Source organism: Camelus ferus, chromosome 32 (assembly GCF_009834535.1).
Source record: "Camelus ferus isolate YT-003-E chromosome 32, BCGSAC_Cfer_1.0, whole genome shotgun sequence".
NCBI lineage: Eukaryota > Metazoa > Chordata > Mammalia > Artiodactyla > Camelidae > Camelus > Camelus ferus.
The window spans coordinates 10,487,086-10,502,519 of NC_045727.1; the positions used below are offsets into that span (position 1 = coordinate 10,487,086).

The 15,434-nt window shown below is 62.2% G+C and overlaps 2 protein-coding genes across 7 annotated transcripts in view; both read left to right on the plus strand.

Annotated features, from left to right (window-relative positions):
- DGCR2 (DiGeorge syndrome critical region gene 2) overlaps nucleotides 1-11,311 on the plus strand; it is a 41,596-nt gene extending 30,285 nt beyond the window's left edge. For 3 of the 6 annotated variants that reach the window (XM_032471858.1, XM_032471859.1, XM_032471856.1), the window contains 7 exons: nucleotides 333-552; nucleotides 1,556-1,632; nucleotides 3,156-3,332; nucleotides 3,862-4,065; nucleotides 6,751-6,903; nucleotides 7,357-7,593; nucleotides 8,684-11,311. In XM_032471858.1, coding sequence (XP_032327749.1) covers nucleotides 333-552; nucleotides 1,556-1,632; nucleotides 3,156-3,332; nucleotides 3,862-4,065; nucleotides 6,751-6,903; nucleotides 7,357-7,593; nucleotides 8,684-8,940 — 1,325 coding nt within the window. In that variant the 3' untranslated portion in view covers nucleotides 8,941-11,311. The remainder of the gene's footprint in view (nucleotides 1-332; nucleotides 553-1,555; nucleotides 1,633-3,155; nucleotides 3,333-3,861; nucleotides 4,066-6,750; nucleotides 6,904-7,356; nucleotides 7,594-8,683) is intronic. The other 3 variants (XM_032471861.1, XM_032471860.1, XM_032471857.1) reach the window with 1 other exon arrangement.
- A 1,727-nt stretch (nucleotides 11,312-13,038) lies between these two features.
- On the plus strand, nucleotides 13,039-15,189 carry LOC102520525 (carbonic anhydrase 15). The gene is made up of 6 exons (XM_032472241.1): nucleotides 13,039-13,489; nucleotides 13,862-14,022; nucleotides 14,123-14,215; nucleotides 14,563-14,624; nucleotides 14,726-14,897; nucleotides 14,995-15,189. The coding sequence occupies exons 1-6, from the start codon at nucleotides 13,177-13,179 to the stop codon at nucleotides 15,187-15,189; spliced, it is 996 nt and encodes a 331-aa protein (XP_032328132.1). The 5' UTR covers nucleotides 13,039-13,176.
- Nucleotides 15,190-15,434: the final 245 nt, after the last annotated feature.

Here is a 15,434-nt window from a genome sequence, read left to right on the forward strand (position 1 = left end):
TAATGAGATTAAGGAAAATCTAAAAGCAGAAGAACCACTGCGGAGACCCCGGTCCTGAGGAGACCTGCTTGGGTGGGACAACGATCCTGGGATGCTCACCCCCAGCCCCGCACTCAGCTGGCCTTAAGTGGGGCGAATCCGCTTTGCTGAGTGAACTTAGCGTCTGGTCTTTTCTGTCCGCTAAGGCCTCTCAGAAGCGGGAGGTTCGTGGCCTTACAGGCAGAGCTCCCCTCCCAAGCCTGTTTCCCTTTCTGGTGCTTTCTGAGCTGCTTGATGCAGAGTCACCTCTGCAGCGAGGATCCTGACTTGGGGACACCCCCTCCGTCCTTCATGTTTCCTAGGGAAGTGCCCGACGGGGTGGCACCACTACGAGGGCACGGCCAGCTGCTACCGCGTCTACCTGAGCGGAGAGAACTATTGGGATGCAGCGCAGACCTGCCAACGTGTGAATGGGTCCCTCGCCACCTTCTCCACCGACCAGGAGCTGCGCTTCGTCCTGGCCCAGGAATGGGACCAGCCCGAGCGGAGCTTCGCGTGGCAGGACCAGCACAAGTGAGTCTGGGGCAGGGCCCAGGGCCTGCCAGGCACAGTGGCCACCAGCGCAGGGCCACTGGCCACCCACGGCAGTCCCGCCGGAGGCAGAGCTAGCAACCCTGCCCCCTGGAAGCAGATGGAGATGGGGGTTGAGAGTGGATGTCACGATGGGGTAGGGGGCTCTTGGAGGGCCCGGGATGGGCTGCACCCTATGTCACGTGCCCAGTGCTCCTCGTTGGTCCCTCTGGGTCCCATTGCAGCTACCAGGGGCTGGGCCTGTGTCAGGAGGGGCTGCTCCTTGTGGGGCTTTGTTGGCCTGGCTCGCGGGCTTTGCAGGTAGGCAGAGGATCCCCAGGAAAAGAGGCTCCGCCAGGCCGTGTATTCAGTGCCTTCCATAGGCCCGCTCGTTCAGCACCCCCAGAAACCACAGGGGCCCGGGGTGGGTGACCAGAACGTGTACCAGCTGTGGTGTGCCAGCTTCCAGTGTGGGCAGTCTGGCTCTGGAGCCTGGCTCTGCCCCAGGGCTCTGGAGTGTCAAAGAGGAAGTGAGGAAATGGGCCAGCGCGGCCTCTCAGTGCCCTGGCCTGGGCGAGCGGGCTCCCAGCCAGAGGGCCAGCTCCGGGGGTGTGTGCTCATGGTGGGGATCTCTCATTGAAATGTAATTCCCGGCCTTACCACGCACCCCTTCAGAGCACACTGAGCTGTGGTTTTAGTGCGTTCACAGGGCTCTGTGTCCCCCAGGAATTTGCTTGATTTTGCTTAGAAAGCACAAGCTTTATAGGAGCAGCTGATAAGGACAGTCTTTGGCAGGACTTACCTGTGATAAAAGCTGTCTCTGACCTGTGAATTTATTGTTTAGAATTTTAATTCATTTTATTAAAATTATCAAAACTTTAAAATGTTAATGCCTTAGAGGCTCAGTGTTTCAGAGGTCAGTGTAACTGGTAAGCCGCGCACACTCAGAGGCCAGTGGCTGCTTCCTGCTGTCGACCTGAGGTCTCCTCCGATTCTGCCCCTGCAGGTTGTGGGTCGGCTACCAATACATCATCACTGGCCGGAACCGCTCTCTAGAAGGTCGCTGGGAGGTGGCCTTCAAAGGTGAGGCTTCCTGGTCTTCCAGAAGAGTTATGAGCTAGAACCTGGGGCACGTCATCGTGGGATCTCCCCTCCTACCCCTCCTGCCGCTGCCTGGCCCATCGGAGTGCCCAGTGCGGGGCCATGGAGAAGACTGGGCCCCAGACCTCAGGGAGGCTGTGATGGCGGGTGTCCTGGCCCAGACTCGATCAGGCCTCTATGCGGGCCCAGGTGGGGCTTGGCCTCCTCTGGAACCTATGGTGGCTCCTTACTTGGCCATTTCTAGACGGTCCCACTGTCCTTTCAAAGTCCGGGACTTTAATTGGAGCATAAAAATGAGCAGAGTGCGCTGTGGTCATGGACACGGGCCAGAGAGGGAGGGACAGGCTTCTTAGGACAGGGAAGGTCAGAGTGAGAGTCCGAAATGCCGGAACCCCCAGGCAGGTGGAATTAAAACAGACTGCATGTGTAGCATGTGTGTTGCTTTAGGGATTTGCTGCTGAGTTGCTGGAATGTATCCTGGTGACGTAAGGAGCTGTGGCAGTTGTGGGCAGCTGTGTCCCTGCTCATGGCCCGTGGCCTGCATCCTGTCCTGCCACCCTGGCTCCAGCAGGTTTCTCCCCTTGCCCTGCCTGTCCCTCCTGGGGCTGCTCCTTGGGTCTCTGGCTTGAGCTCGGGGCTGCTCTTTTCCCCAAACACATCCTGAAGTATCTCTGAGGACAAGGGAGGAACTGTGAGCCCGGGGACCCCAGGCAGCTCCCTCTGTCCCCTCACGGCAGAGAGCGAAGGAAGGTCACGTGGGCAGAGCTCCCCTGTCTCCCAGCCTGGGTGACCTTGTGGCAGGTGCCCAGCTGTGTCTCCACACGGGGAGGTGGGTGAAGGCACAGACAGGAAGGGTGTTGAGAAGGGTCAGGGCCCTGGGCAGTGGTTTTCCTAGGGGGCAGGGAGCAGAGGGGCCACAACACTGGCCCCTCCTGGGCAGGATGTCAGCTCATCCTTTGAGTCCCCCAAACGTCCCGCTGAGGCCCCCCAACATCCACATTCTCAGAGAGGGAATGTGTTCAGATCTCCCCCAGGAGTGGCTGACAAAAAAAGCTGTGGGTTTCCAGGCCCTGGAGTCACAGGGGGCCTTGTGGAGGATACTTCTGGTAGTTTTCCATCTGCCCCAGTCCCAGCTGCTGGGGGTGACCCCTCACCCCAGCAGAGGTGCTGGCCTTCAGGACGCTGTGGACACTCCTGGACTCACTGGTCTCCTAGACAGTGGTGGAAACGCCTTCTCGCCGGTTGAGTCCTGACAGGGAGGAGGCGGCGTCTTTCTCCTTCCTGTCGGGCTCTGCGGCCCTCACGGGGTGTGGGCGCTTCCCCTCCAGTCTCTCAACCGTCTCCTTGAGGTTGAAGTGTGCTCGCTCCCGGCTTTATAGTAGCGGGACCCCTGCCAGCATGAGGTCCGCAAGCTCTTGGTCCAGCTCAAGGACCTTGGTCTCCAGAGGTGGGTCCTCCCCATTGCCCGTCGATGTTCCGCTGTTAACGCCCGCTACTTCCCGCAGGCTCCTCAGAGGTGCTCCTGCCCCCAGACCCGGTGTTCGCGGGGGCCGCGGCTGAGGGTGACGGCGTGTTCTGCGCACAGCTGCAGTGCTTCCACTTCCCCACTCTCCGCCACCACGACCTGCACAGCTGGCGCGCCGAGAGCTGCCACGACAAGTCCTCGTTCCTGTGCAAGAGAAGTGAGCACCCACGTGCGCGCTGGCCACTCTCTGTGCACGGACCCCATCCCTTGTGTCCTCGCCTCTGTCCCTCTCCTCCCGCTTGAGGGCCTGCGTCCCCCTCTTGGGTCTCGCCCCAGCCAGTCCTCCTCCACTGCACGGCCTCACCGAGTGTCTCAGGTCCTGGCACCGCCTCCCCGAGCAGAACCAGCAGCTTCTTGGGAGGCTCGTTAGAGATGCGTTCTGACGTCCAGAGGGCTGGTGCTGTGCACCTGCCCCCTAGATTAAGAGACTCTCACACGTGACGTGTTGGGCACCTGAAAGCAAGGGTTTCTCCCAGAACCTGGCACTCTTCTTTGTCTGCACTGTCCCAACAGTGAGCCCAGCGCCCCTCTCCCAGCCCCTCCCTGCGGCCACGGGCTGGCCTGCAGCATGGGGGTGCACCCAGGTCCCCCTTCCCAGGCCCTGGGCATCACGCTCACCCAGCCGGGTGGGATGTAGGGGCCCCTCCAGCCGGTGACACGTGCGTCTTTGTGGGTGCCTGCTGCAGGTCAGACATGTGTCGACATCAAGGACAACGTGGTGGACGAAGGCTTCTACTTCACCCCGAAAGGGGACGACCCCTGCCTGAGCTGCACCTGCCACGGCGGGGAGCCCGAGATGTGCGTGGCCGCCCTGTGCGAGCGGCCCCAGGGCTGCCAGCAGTACCGCAAGGACCCCAAGGAGTGCTGCAAGTTCATGTGCCTGGACCCAGGTGAGCAGGGCTCAGCCTCGGGTACGGGCCTGCCTCCCCTGTCTGTCACCCCGGGCCGGCTCCAGCTTGGGCCTCGCCCACTGGAGCTTTCCTGTATCTGAGCGCGGCGCACAGGGCGATGACAACTTGTATTGCTGCTGTCCTCAGTCTTTATTGTTACACTCTTTAAGAAGATTAAATATTAACCTGCAATTTTGATATAAAACTCCTCCCCACTCTGTGGTGCCTTACAGTGTTCAGACCCAGGGTCCCACAGAAGCAAGACCGCAGTGCAGGGCAGGGTGAGGCCCTGACAGGTGCCCTGGCTGCACCAGAGAGGCCTGGGTGACCCTCTTTCTTCCACTTCCGATCAGAGAGCAGTGGGTGGGACCCCGCTCTGCAGCTTGAGCAGAGGGACCCCGCAACAGTGCAGGCGACATCGCCATGTGAATTCACAACCTCAGAGAAAGAGCATGTGAGCGACATGGGCAGGGATATGTGGAAGCCCCGGGCTTGGGGACCCCCTGCAGAGCAGCTTGGGCGGCCGTGGTGGCCGTGTCCACCCTAGGCCCATGGAGGGGAGCTGGAGGCTGTGTGTGAAGGCCCCTCGGCGACAGCCATCCCTGCTCCCCAGGGCTGGGGTGGGGTGCTCTGGCACGTGTCCCAAACCTGTGGCTGTGATGAGGGCAGAGGCAGTGTTTGCGTGGAACCACCCGGGGACGTGGAGCTGGAGTGCACTCAGGCCTCCCCAGCCCGCAGGGTACCCGGCACCCACTGGTATTGGGCGCGTTACTGCAGGGTTCTGACCAGCTGACGGGGGACCTCTGGAGCCCTGCGGAGGAGCCGACCATGTTGCGGGCCCCCCAGGAACCCCTGGCTGGCTCTGGCTCTATCTCCTGGGACAGTGCTCTCTTCTTTGTGTCTAATGGCAGGTGCTTCCTCCTGGTGACCACCACAGAGGGACAGTCAGTTACCTTGATCAAGTCCTTGGGATTTTTTAGAACTGATTAAGAATTAGTCATTGCAAAGGGGCTGCTTCTTTAGGTGTTCCCCGCCCCCTGGGTTTTCTGAGCTGGCCACCAATTACCAGACGTGTTAGCAGCCCCCTGGGCTGATGGACTTTCTCCCACGATGGGGACTGAATGTTCCTGAGACTGGAAGGTCAGAGGCGTCGAAACAGCAGCTGATTGGTGGGAGGATGTGTGCTTTCCACGGTTACTTCCCCAGCATTGTCAGCAGTAAATGCAGCCTTGGGGGAAGCTTTCAGCCCTGTGGGAGGAAGGAATGTGTGAGCCTGGCAGTGGGCAGGCTGGGACTCTGGCCCCTCAGGTAGCACCTGTGTTGGAGCGTTTCCTCGGGGCAGGCGCAGCTGTCCCAAGGGTGGGAGTCCACACTCAGTCCTCCTGCTCTTCACGGCCCCAGTTCCTGCTCTCCACGGCCCCAGTCCCTCCTCCCCAGGTCTGGAGGCATGTGTTCCCAGGACCACCTCCTGGCTCCAATCCGGTGACTCTGTGGGAGAGGCCACCTCACATAGGTGAGAGCCCCCAGAATTGCCCAGCAGGGTTTTCTTCCTTTGCGTCTCGTCCTGCCTGCTCCATCTTGGGAGCGCTGGAGGAAGTGCCCAGCAAGCTGGTGTGCTGGGCAGGGCAAGCCAGACCCAGGCGGGGGCTGTCTGGTGTCTGGCACAGTGCTGAGCTGCATCCCTGGCCACTGCACCCAATGCCAGAGGTGTCTCCACCGCCCACGTCGTTGGGGACAATTTGACGTGTTACCTGCCATCGCGCAGGTCCCTGGGGGTGCAGTTGCCCCTGGTGAGACCCTGGATACGTGCGATCGGGACACAGGGTCCAAGACAGAGTGCCCTCTGGCTGTGGCCTCCACCAGCTCAAGACATGGGAAGGCTGGGCTGGAGGGTGAGGTCTGCATGCCCACTGCCCCTGCCCAAGGTGTCGGGTGCAGGCCGACTCCAGCCCTCTCCCCAAGCTGCTGCGGGTTCCCTGCCCGGCCCTGCTCCGGTGGGGGCTGTGGAGCAGAGTGAGTGGGGCCTGTGTGAGTAGGTACCCCCAGCGTCGCTCCCCTCCATCCTGGGGGACCGGGAGTGCCGCCCAGCCCTCGGCGGTGCTGGGCACACTCTGTGCCTCCGATCTCCCCACCAGCAGAGGGTGAAGTGGGTGTGGGAGGGTCAGAAATTAGAACCGCCGAGGGGCGGGTGGGGCTGTAAACAGACTCTGGGGCCCACGAAGGCCATGTCCTCACCTCCTGGGACCACCTGCGCATCCACACACGAGCTCTGCTGGGTGCAGGGAGGGGCAGAGAGCTCTGCGCTCCGCCAGTGGGACTGGAGCCTAGGTCTGAACTCAAGCCACTGACCTGGCCCCGCTGACCTCAGTTCTGCATGAGAGATGTTTCTCCTTCCTTATGGGGCTGTGGCAAGAAGTCAGAGAGGAACTAGATGTGGCAGCTGGAGGCGCAGTCCTTTTGGGCTCCCTGTGCAACCCTTTGAGGGGTTCCAGGCCCAGCCTCAGAAGGGTAGGTGGAGGGCAGGGTGGGGCAGGCACCCGCCCCTGGACGGGCAGAGGGAGAGGCTTTGCGGCTCCTTCCTATTGCCCTGGCCAGCAGAGGTGGGCCGGGCCATGGCTGGCGTCTTGGTGGGAGCCCGGGGGCTGATGCTCCCCCTACAGAGCAGCGTTTCCTCCTCCCGCGCAGATGGCAGCAGCCTGTTGGACTCCATGGCCAGCGGGATGCGTCTCATTGTGAGCTGCGTCTCCTCCTTCCTCATCCTGTCACTGCTGCTCTTCATGGTCCACCGGCTGCGCCAGAGGCGCCGTGAGCGCATTGAGTCCCTGATTGGAGCGAATCGTGAGTGCCCAGGCCCCTGTGTCCTGGGGCTCCTGGCCCTTCCCCCAGGGAGGGTGGGCACCTGCCGGCTGGGTGACTTGCCCGGTGAAGACAGCAGTGCCCTCCTCAGCCCTGGTTCTCTGCAGCAGCTGCGCCTCCATGGAGCTTCCAGAGCCCCCGGCTCCATGAGCAAGCTGAGGCTCCCCAGTCCCTGGGGAGTGGGTGGGGGCTCAGAACCACGGTGCTAGGTCTGAAGACCCCACATCAGTGGGCAGCTCACCACAGCGGTCATGGGTCAGACCCAGACCACAGAGCGCGGGGGCCGAGGCCTGCAGCACGCTGATGGGCGCCAGCGGTGGTGGAGGAGGGTAGAGAGGGCGAGTTGTGCTCTCGGTGTGGCGGGCAGGTGGCCATGGGGACGTGGCAAGTGCGGCACGGGAGTGACTAGCTCTGTGTCTCCCTCCTGTTGCCCAGTGCACCACTTCAACCTCGGCCGCAGGATCCCTGGCTTCGATTACGGCCCCGACGGGTTTGGCACGGGCCTCACGCCGCTGCACCTCTCTGATGACGGCGAGGGTGGGGCCTTCCACTTCCACGACCCTCCCCCGCCCTACACCGCGTACAAGTGCCCGGACACTGGCCAGCCCGACGACCCGCCGCCCCCCTACGAGGCTGCCATCAACCCAGACGGGGTGTTCTACGACCCTGCAGGTGAGCCCCTGGGCAGGGCGTCAGGGCCGAGGCCCAGTGGTCCCTCCTGCCTCCCAGCCTTCTGCTTTCGCTTAGGTTTCCCTTAGGGTGGAGTTGTCTGTCGTGGGCAGGGTGGTCCCCCACCCCTGCCTCCCTCCCGAGAACACCTGTTAGTGAGCAGCCCTTGGGAAGAGCGGGGCCGGGCGCTGGGCAGAGCAGACCCCTACACACTACACCTTCCTGTCCAGTGGGAAGAAAGCGGTTTCTTGAGTCTGTTGTCCGTGTGGGACTGGCAGGTTGGTCTCACCGTCCCGGTGCCCTGCCCACAGCCTGGCCTGGCCCCGTCGTGCAGCACAGGTGTCCCGTCCCGTCTCCCTTGGCGTCACACTCGCACGCACGCATAATGCAGCAGGATGGACGTTGCAGGGCCGGCACTGCTGTGTTCATGATCTGTGCACTGATTTGGTTCCCATGCCTGTGTGGCCTCTGTGGGCAGCAGAGACTTGGATTTGACCCCTGCCCTTGGGACCCAGATTATCACAATCTGTGGTCAGAGGGCCAGGGTAGACAAGCTTCCTGCCAGGGGCGCTGCTAGTGGACCAGGCTGTTGGGGGGCCAGTGCTTCCAGAGCAGGGTAGCAGGCCTGCAGGTCCAGGACAGTGCCCAGGGGAGGTGGAGCTGGGTCCCTGAGCCCCACACTTCCAGAGGGCGCCTCTCATGAGGTGTGGGCTGCCTTGGTCGCTCTCAAACCCGGTACTCTGTGATGGTCGTCCCATAGTCCAGCTGCAGCTCTGGGTCTAAGGCTGCACCCGCTCTCTGCCTGCCTAGCCCCTTCCCAAGAACTCACTGAGGTCATGAACGTGCTGCCTAGACCCCTGAGTCTGAAAGGGCTTCCCCCTGTCTGCCCTTGGTTCTGCTGACTGTCGGAGCATGTCCCCCACACACAGCTGTGCTGCTGGCCACAGGGCGGAGGCATGGGACGAGCACAGTTGAGCCCTGTGGGCCAGCTGCCCCTGCTTGGCGTTGTGGGGAGCACTCAGGCAGGATCCTCCAGCCCACCCCTCCCCCCAGCCAGACCTGCCCCATGCTGACTGCCTGTCTTCTCCTGCAGATGATGACGCCTTTGAGCCAGCAGTGGCCGCCCCATCGGCCACAGGGGATGGCGGCGGTGACGGTGCAGCACCCCGACACCTGGAGCAGCCTCTGCCCGCCACCAGGGCCTCTCTGGCAGACCTAGAAGACTCTGCCGACAGCAGTAGTGCCCTGCTCGTGCCCCCCGACCCCGCCCAGAGTGGCAGTGCCCCTGCGACAGAGGGGCTGCCGGGGGGCGGCCGCCACAGCCGAAGTTCTCTTAATACTGTGGTGTAGAGGATGGCTGGCTCATGGCCCCAATGGGCGGGGAGCTCCTGTTTGCTGTCGAGAAAACCTTGATCCCCGTGGGAGACTTGAAGGGCCCCTGAGCACGCCTGGCCCCCGCTACACTGCGCTGGCCCTTGGGGGGCCAGCCCCTGCCCCAAGGCTCCATGCCGGCTTCGGAGACGTGCATAGCTCTGGGTTACTGTCTTTTTCTTTTTAAATGGCCGAAGAATGACAAAATTCATGAGACCACAGATGTCAGAAATAGGGAATGGAGAAGGCCCTGTGGCTTTGGGCAGGGCCGAGTGGGGCCACACCGGCCCTCCTGGGCTGGTTTGCTGATGCAGGCCCTCAGAGGACCCCATGGCCACCGTGTGCACCCAGGCAGCAGGTGTCTGAGGACCGTCAGTGTGGTCTAGGTAGCAGCTCTGCTTCAGAGCAGATGGACTTGGAGGTCTCTACAAGGGCTGCTGTGGGGTTGGCCCCCGGGTCCAGCTGTGAACATCCTGGTACCCTGACCCGGGCTGGGAGCTGGCCTGTGGCTCTGGTGCCCGAGGCCCTGAAGAGGGGAGCTTGGAAGGAGGTTGGACTCTGCACTCTTTCCAGCTGGGCTCCCTCAAGCCTAGTTCTGTGCCGGGAGACCCTGGCCCCACCCCATGGCTTTCTCCCCAGCACCGCTGTGCATGGCCCCCGGGTGCGCATGAGTGTCTTGGGCCCTGGACCCCTGCCAGGGCTGGCTCATGTCTACGCCCCCAACTCCTGCTGAATCTGCCCCCGGGCCTGGCTTGCCCCCACCCTACCTTGTTTGTGCCATAAAGGGTTGTTTGTTTCAAGGAGGGGTGGCTGACACCAATGTCCCAGGCTGTCCATCTCCTGGGAGTCCACTTCTCACACCACCACCACCGCTAAGCTGATGCCCGGTGGCCACATGCCGCCTCCCCATCCTCAGCATGGAGTGCTGGGGGCCCCGCTTGGGACCTTTTGACTGAGGGACCCTGTTGCCTGCTTCTGGGTGGTGGTCTTGTCTCCTGACCCGGGGCTTTTAGTGTTTCTGAGGTTTGGAGATTAAGCGGGTTCTGTGCGATTTTTAGCACTCCATATCTTTTCTACGTTGAACGTCTGGATCTTTTCTTTTTTGTGTGTGCGTGTGAGTTGTGTGCATACCTGTCCAAGTGTTTGCAGGTGGTGACGGTACCCGGGGACTCGACCATGGGGCCTCCCTTCCAGGGACGGCCATGGCGTGTTGGGTGGCATTGAGGTGTGGCCCTCAACTGAGAGCACAGAGCCCTTCCCTGGCCCCTCACAGCCTTTCTGGACCAGCAGCAAGGAGAGGGTGACAAAGTGGGTGCTCTGGGGCGACAGGCCTTGGTGGTGCTGTCCATTTCTAGGCACATTCTCAGTCTTCAGTTGGAAACCATTTTGTTCTTCCCTGGATGGGTTGTGGGCCTCAAGTGGCCCACAGACCTGGGCTTGGCCTCCAGGAGCCAGTGTGCTGGAGGCAGGCCTCAGGCAGGCGGGCTGCATGCCGAGCAGGGGCTGGTGCTGGAGAGCGGTCTCCCGGGCACACATGCCCATACTGGCTGCTGAAGGCAAAGCAGGAAGCGTGTGGCGGCTCCAGCATGCTTTGGACTCAGAGCAGCAGCCACAGGCCTTGTTGGTGCTGGGGAAGGGTCCTGAACACACCTGCTTTGGAGGCTGTACCCCATGGGGGCCTGGCTGCAGCAGCTCAGGGCCCCTCCCAGACCCTGTACCTCTGGCCCAGGCCTCAGATCCAGATGTACAGGGCAGGCCACAAATGTGTGGGACTGGAGGACCTCTTTTGGGGACCGAAGGACTGCTGGGCCAGTCAGGTGTGTGGGAGGCACTGAGGGTGGCCTGAGGCAGACTGGGGGGGGGGGCTGTTTCTGTACTGGCCAGGGTTCTGTCCAGGGTGGCTCAGCCCACTGGTGTCCTTGGGCTGGACAGGAGGCCTGTGGGCAGTGCTGCTGCAGGCCCTGCCTGCTGCCCACTGTGTCTCCATAGCTGGTGGAGCAAGGCAGCCCGCCCCCCACCAGTGCTTGGTAAGATCTGATTGTTACCCGTGGTCGGATGAGTCCTGAGACCAGCCCTGGTGGAGACCTTTGTGCTCCTGGCAGGGACGGGCACGCTGGACCCCTAGAGGGACAGGCAAGCTCTTGGGAGGGGCCTCCTGCCCCGAGACCTGACCTGCCTGGTGGAGGTGGGTGTCGATACTGTACATTGTCTCAATGCCTGTTTTTTATGTTTTCCTTTCACTGAGGGTTTTTAGTTTGGGTTAATTTTTGGTTGGGTTGGCACTAATTCTTTTCTTAAGATGCTGTGAGAACCATTTCATCCAAATGCCAAATAAATTTGTGTTCTGGAAGAAGTGTGATCTGTCCTTGGTGTAACCCAAGCTGGGGTGGGAGTTCCAGCCACACTGGGACCGAGGCACAGGTGCAGGAGTAGGTGCATGGAGGAGTTGGGCACCCTGTGGAAGCCAGGGGCAGGCGTGGGGCTCTGAGACCCCTGTTCCTTCTGTTCTCTTATTGTAGTCCTTTCAATTTCCCAATTCCTGAAATGGGAACAAGAGGGTGCCCAGGGGACTCAACTTCAGGCGGGTCCTCTTGCTGCCTTCCTGACCCAGCCTGCTGGCCGGGCAAGGGGTCAGGGCTAAGACAGGCACCGGTGAGGACTTTGTGGGGGTAGGGGTTTGGAATGGCGGCCCTTGTTCCTGAACACCTGCGGGGTGGTGGCTGGCCCCATCAGCACCGCGGACAGCACCCGCGCCCCACCTCAGGGAAGGCCAGGTCCTCTGGACTGGGGACGCCAGCGTTGAGCACCTTCCAGTGCGTCACTTTCTCTCCGGGACACTTGAGTGGCGGGGAAATTGGAGTCCCACTTTCCAAGAGAGTGACTGGGGCTCTGGCCACAGCCTGGGGTCCGCTGGATTCCGGGGTCTCGAGCTGCTGCAGAAGCCCCACCGGGGCTGGGCAGAGAGGGTAGCAGCTTCCGGGACCCTTTGGTCCCCGGGGTTGCGCCAGTAGAAGGGAGGCTGTGGTCTTGGGCATCCTCCACATGCCAGCCCCCCAAGTCAAAGGCACTGGGATCCAAGATGCCCTCCCCCTGGAACTTCGTCCTTCCTGGTGTCCTTGGCGTGTCACTCCTGGTCCCCAGCCTCCGTTTCCTCATCTGGGAATGGGCATGTTAATAGCACCCCCCCCTCAGGATTAGTGGGGTGGGGGGGAGTCTGTGAAAACGTTTAGCTCTGGTAGATGCCGGTGGTTGTTGCTGGCAGCTGCAGGGGTGCCGGGATCAGAGCGAGTGCCTGGCAAGCTCCAGCTGTCTCCCCACTGGAGGCCCTGTCTGGGTGCCGCCCCTCTGACCCCTCCCATGCAGCTGTGAGCCCCCAGAACTCAGCCCCACCCCTAGCCCACCACGCTAATAAATTCTCTACAGTTGCTGGCTGCCTCGGCCCACTGACTGCAGCACCATGAGGTCCCCTGGCTTGGCACTCACCTTCCTCGCAGTGGGGTGGTGGTGCGCAGCGACTGGGAAGGTGAGCGCAGGCTCCTGCCCCACTGCCCTGAACCTACCCTCCCCCACCATTCCCTCTACTGCGCTTTAGGCCCTGGGGAGCTCCTAGAATTGGGGCAACAGGAGAGCAGGGTCTGCCTGCCACCCACTGCCTAAGCCCTGTGTTTCCATTCTCGGCCCTGGGTTGAGACAGCCTGCCTGAAACCCTGCCATCATTCACAGGTGCCTGGTGCTATGACTCCCAGGACCCAAAGTGTGGTGAGGACAGTGTCACCTGAGGCTGTGTGGCATCAGTCTACGTCCTGTGGCCACAGTCGGGTGCTAGTGTGGCCAGCAGTGGTCCACACACTGTGCTTCTGTGGTCTCTGTGGGTTTTCTGTCTGTGGTCGGGGCCACAGTGACTGAGCAGCAGGCAGCATGTGTGTGAATGTCCCCTTGCATGTCCAGGTCTGTGGCTACTGGCTTCCCCAGTCCTGCAGTGTGTGCCAAGCTGCTGGCATCAGGCAGAATCTGTAAGCCTGTCGGTGTGGCCCACGTGTGAGCAGGTGGTGGTGGTCCCCTGTGTGGGTGTGTGACCTGTGGCAGGAGACCCTCCCAGCCCCCTTCTGCGTGGGTCAGACTGCCTGCCAGGGCTATGTCAGAGTGTGCTTGCTCCTATTTTGGTGTTGCAAACATCATGACCGGGCCAGAATTGGCGAGGGCAGGGTGTCAGTCATGACCTATCAGGTTGGGGCCGAGCAGGGAGGAGTTTCCTGCCACTGGACTATTCTCTGGGTATGTGGGGGGGCCACCTTCCTCTGTGTACCTTCATATTGCCTCCTGAGCCCCCCTACAGAGCCCAGACCTGTTCCCTCAGGCCCCACCCACTGGAAGGAGATGGCCCCTGCCTGTGAGGGCCCTGCCCAGTCCCCTATCAACATCGACCTTCACCTGGTCCAGCAGGACCTGACCCTTGGACCCTTCATCTTCCAAGGCTATGACTCAGCACCTCCAGGCCCCTGGACACTGGAGAATGATGGTCATACAGGTCAGTACCCTGGGGTTGGGGACCTCCCCCAGAAAGATGTCAGGACCCCGCTACCAGTAGCAATCAGCCATTGTCCCTAAGGACCAGAAGTCAGGACATACCCAGAAGTCAGGTGCCCTGGGATCCCCACAACCCCCACAGTCACGTAGCTGCAGTGCATCAGGACTCCAGCCACAGGAGTCCATCTGCTCCCCTCCATCCAGGGGGTGGGGTTTCCACTGCGGTGTGGGGGGCCTCACCCGGCCACCAACAAAGGGGCTTAGATACCGACTGCGTGGTGCTTCTGTGGAGCCCCAGAAGGAAGCAGGCTGGCCCGAGAGGGGCAGCTGGGTGGGGGAAAGAGGATGTCATGTGCTCCCACCTCTCCCTCAGTGCTCCTCCACGTGGACACTGGCTCACAGAGCCCCCTGGAGGTGCGGGGTGCCGGACTGCCACCACCTGCCTACCGAGCGCTGCAGCTGCACTTCCACTGGGGGTGCCCCGGGCAAGCGGGCTCAGAGCACAGCCTGGATGGGCAGCATCGCCCCATGGAGGTGGGCCTGGGCTTGTGGAAGGGTGGTGGGAGTGCCCAGGGAGGCCAGGGGGAGCGTTCTGGGGGCAGCTGGGTACCTCCCATGGTGTGTGTCTCCCCAGATGCACGTGGTCCACATGAGCACCCGGTACCTGAGCACTGGAGAGGCCCGAGGTCACCCTGACGGCCTGGCAGTGCTGGCCGTGCTCTTGGTGGTGAGGGAGGGGGCATGTGACTCCTGGCAGGGAGGCGGGTGCTGGGTGACTGCTTGCACTCAAGAAAGGGGTCCGTGGGGGTCTGTAGAGGGGGCAGGTGGCCTGTGTAGTCCTGGGTGGGCAATGGGGCCTCTAAAGGGTTTATAGGATTTGATGGGTTCTGTGGGAGGATGGGGCCAGTGGGAGGTGGTGGTTCTGCGGGCTCAGTGGGGGTGACCCCCTCAGCAAACACCCCTCACTGGGAACCTACCCTCTTCCCACTTAGTCTCTCCTACACCCCGTTCAGTGTTCCCCCTTTTTGAGACCTCCCCACTCTGATACCCTCTCACTCGGAGTCCCCTCCCCAGAAGCAGGACTCTGACAACGCCAACTTCTCGGCCCTCGTGTGGGGCCTCAGGAACATGTCTGCGCGCAATGAGGAGCACAGGGTGGGGGGTGCTCAACGGGGACAGCCGGGGCGGGGGTGTCTAGGCACAAGGAAGCTGCTTCCAACCTGCTGCCCATTCCCCACCCAGGGGCCTCCATGAAGCTGGCATCCACTTTCCCACTGGCCTCGCTGCTGCCGGGCACCTCTGGCCTCTCTCGCTCCTACCGCTATCAGGGGTCGCTGACCATGCCTTGCTGCAGGCTTGCGGTGCTCTGGACCATCTCTGAGGACACTGTCCCCATTGGGCGTGCACAGGTGCGGCCGCCACCCTGCCCTGCCCCCCAAACCCCCTCCACCCGCCTGCCACCCTCCCGCACAGCGTATCCTGACTGCCTCTGCCCTGTACCCTCAGGTGGCCCAGTTCCAGACCCTGGCCCAGGCCCCTGGTTCGCACCCGGCGCCGCTAAGGGAGAACGTCTTGCCGCAGCAGCCTCTCGGTGGGCGCAGGGTCTCAGCCTCCCCCTACACCTCCATCCAGGCAGCAGCCCCCAACCTGGGCCGAGGGTTTGGGGCTCTGCTGGGCCTGGGGCTCAGCTTATGGCTCTGAAGGGGGCCCTAGGATGCAGACGAGACCCTCTTCCTGCAATAAACTCCACCTACATCACACAGACTGATCTTGGCCCTGTGTAGCTGGGTGGAGGAGGGGCGGCCTGGGCGAACTGCTGCTTCCATAGAAGCCTCCATGTGCCCGTCCATACAACGAGACTCCTGAGCGACCCTCCTCCACCACAGACCCCCCCTGCAGACCCAGACGTCCCCAGATCCCTCTCAGGAAGAAGGCACCCCAATTCC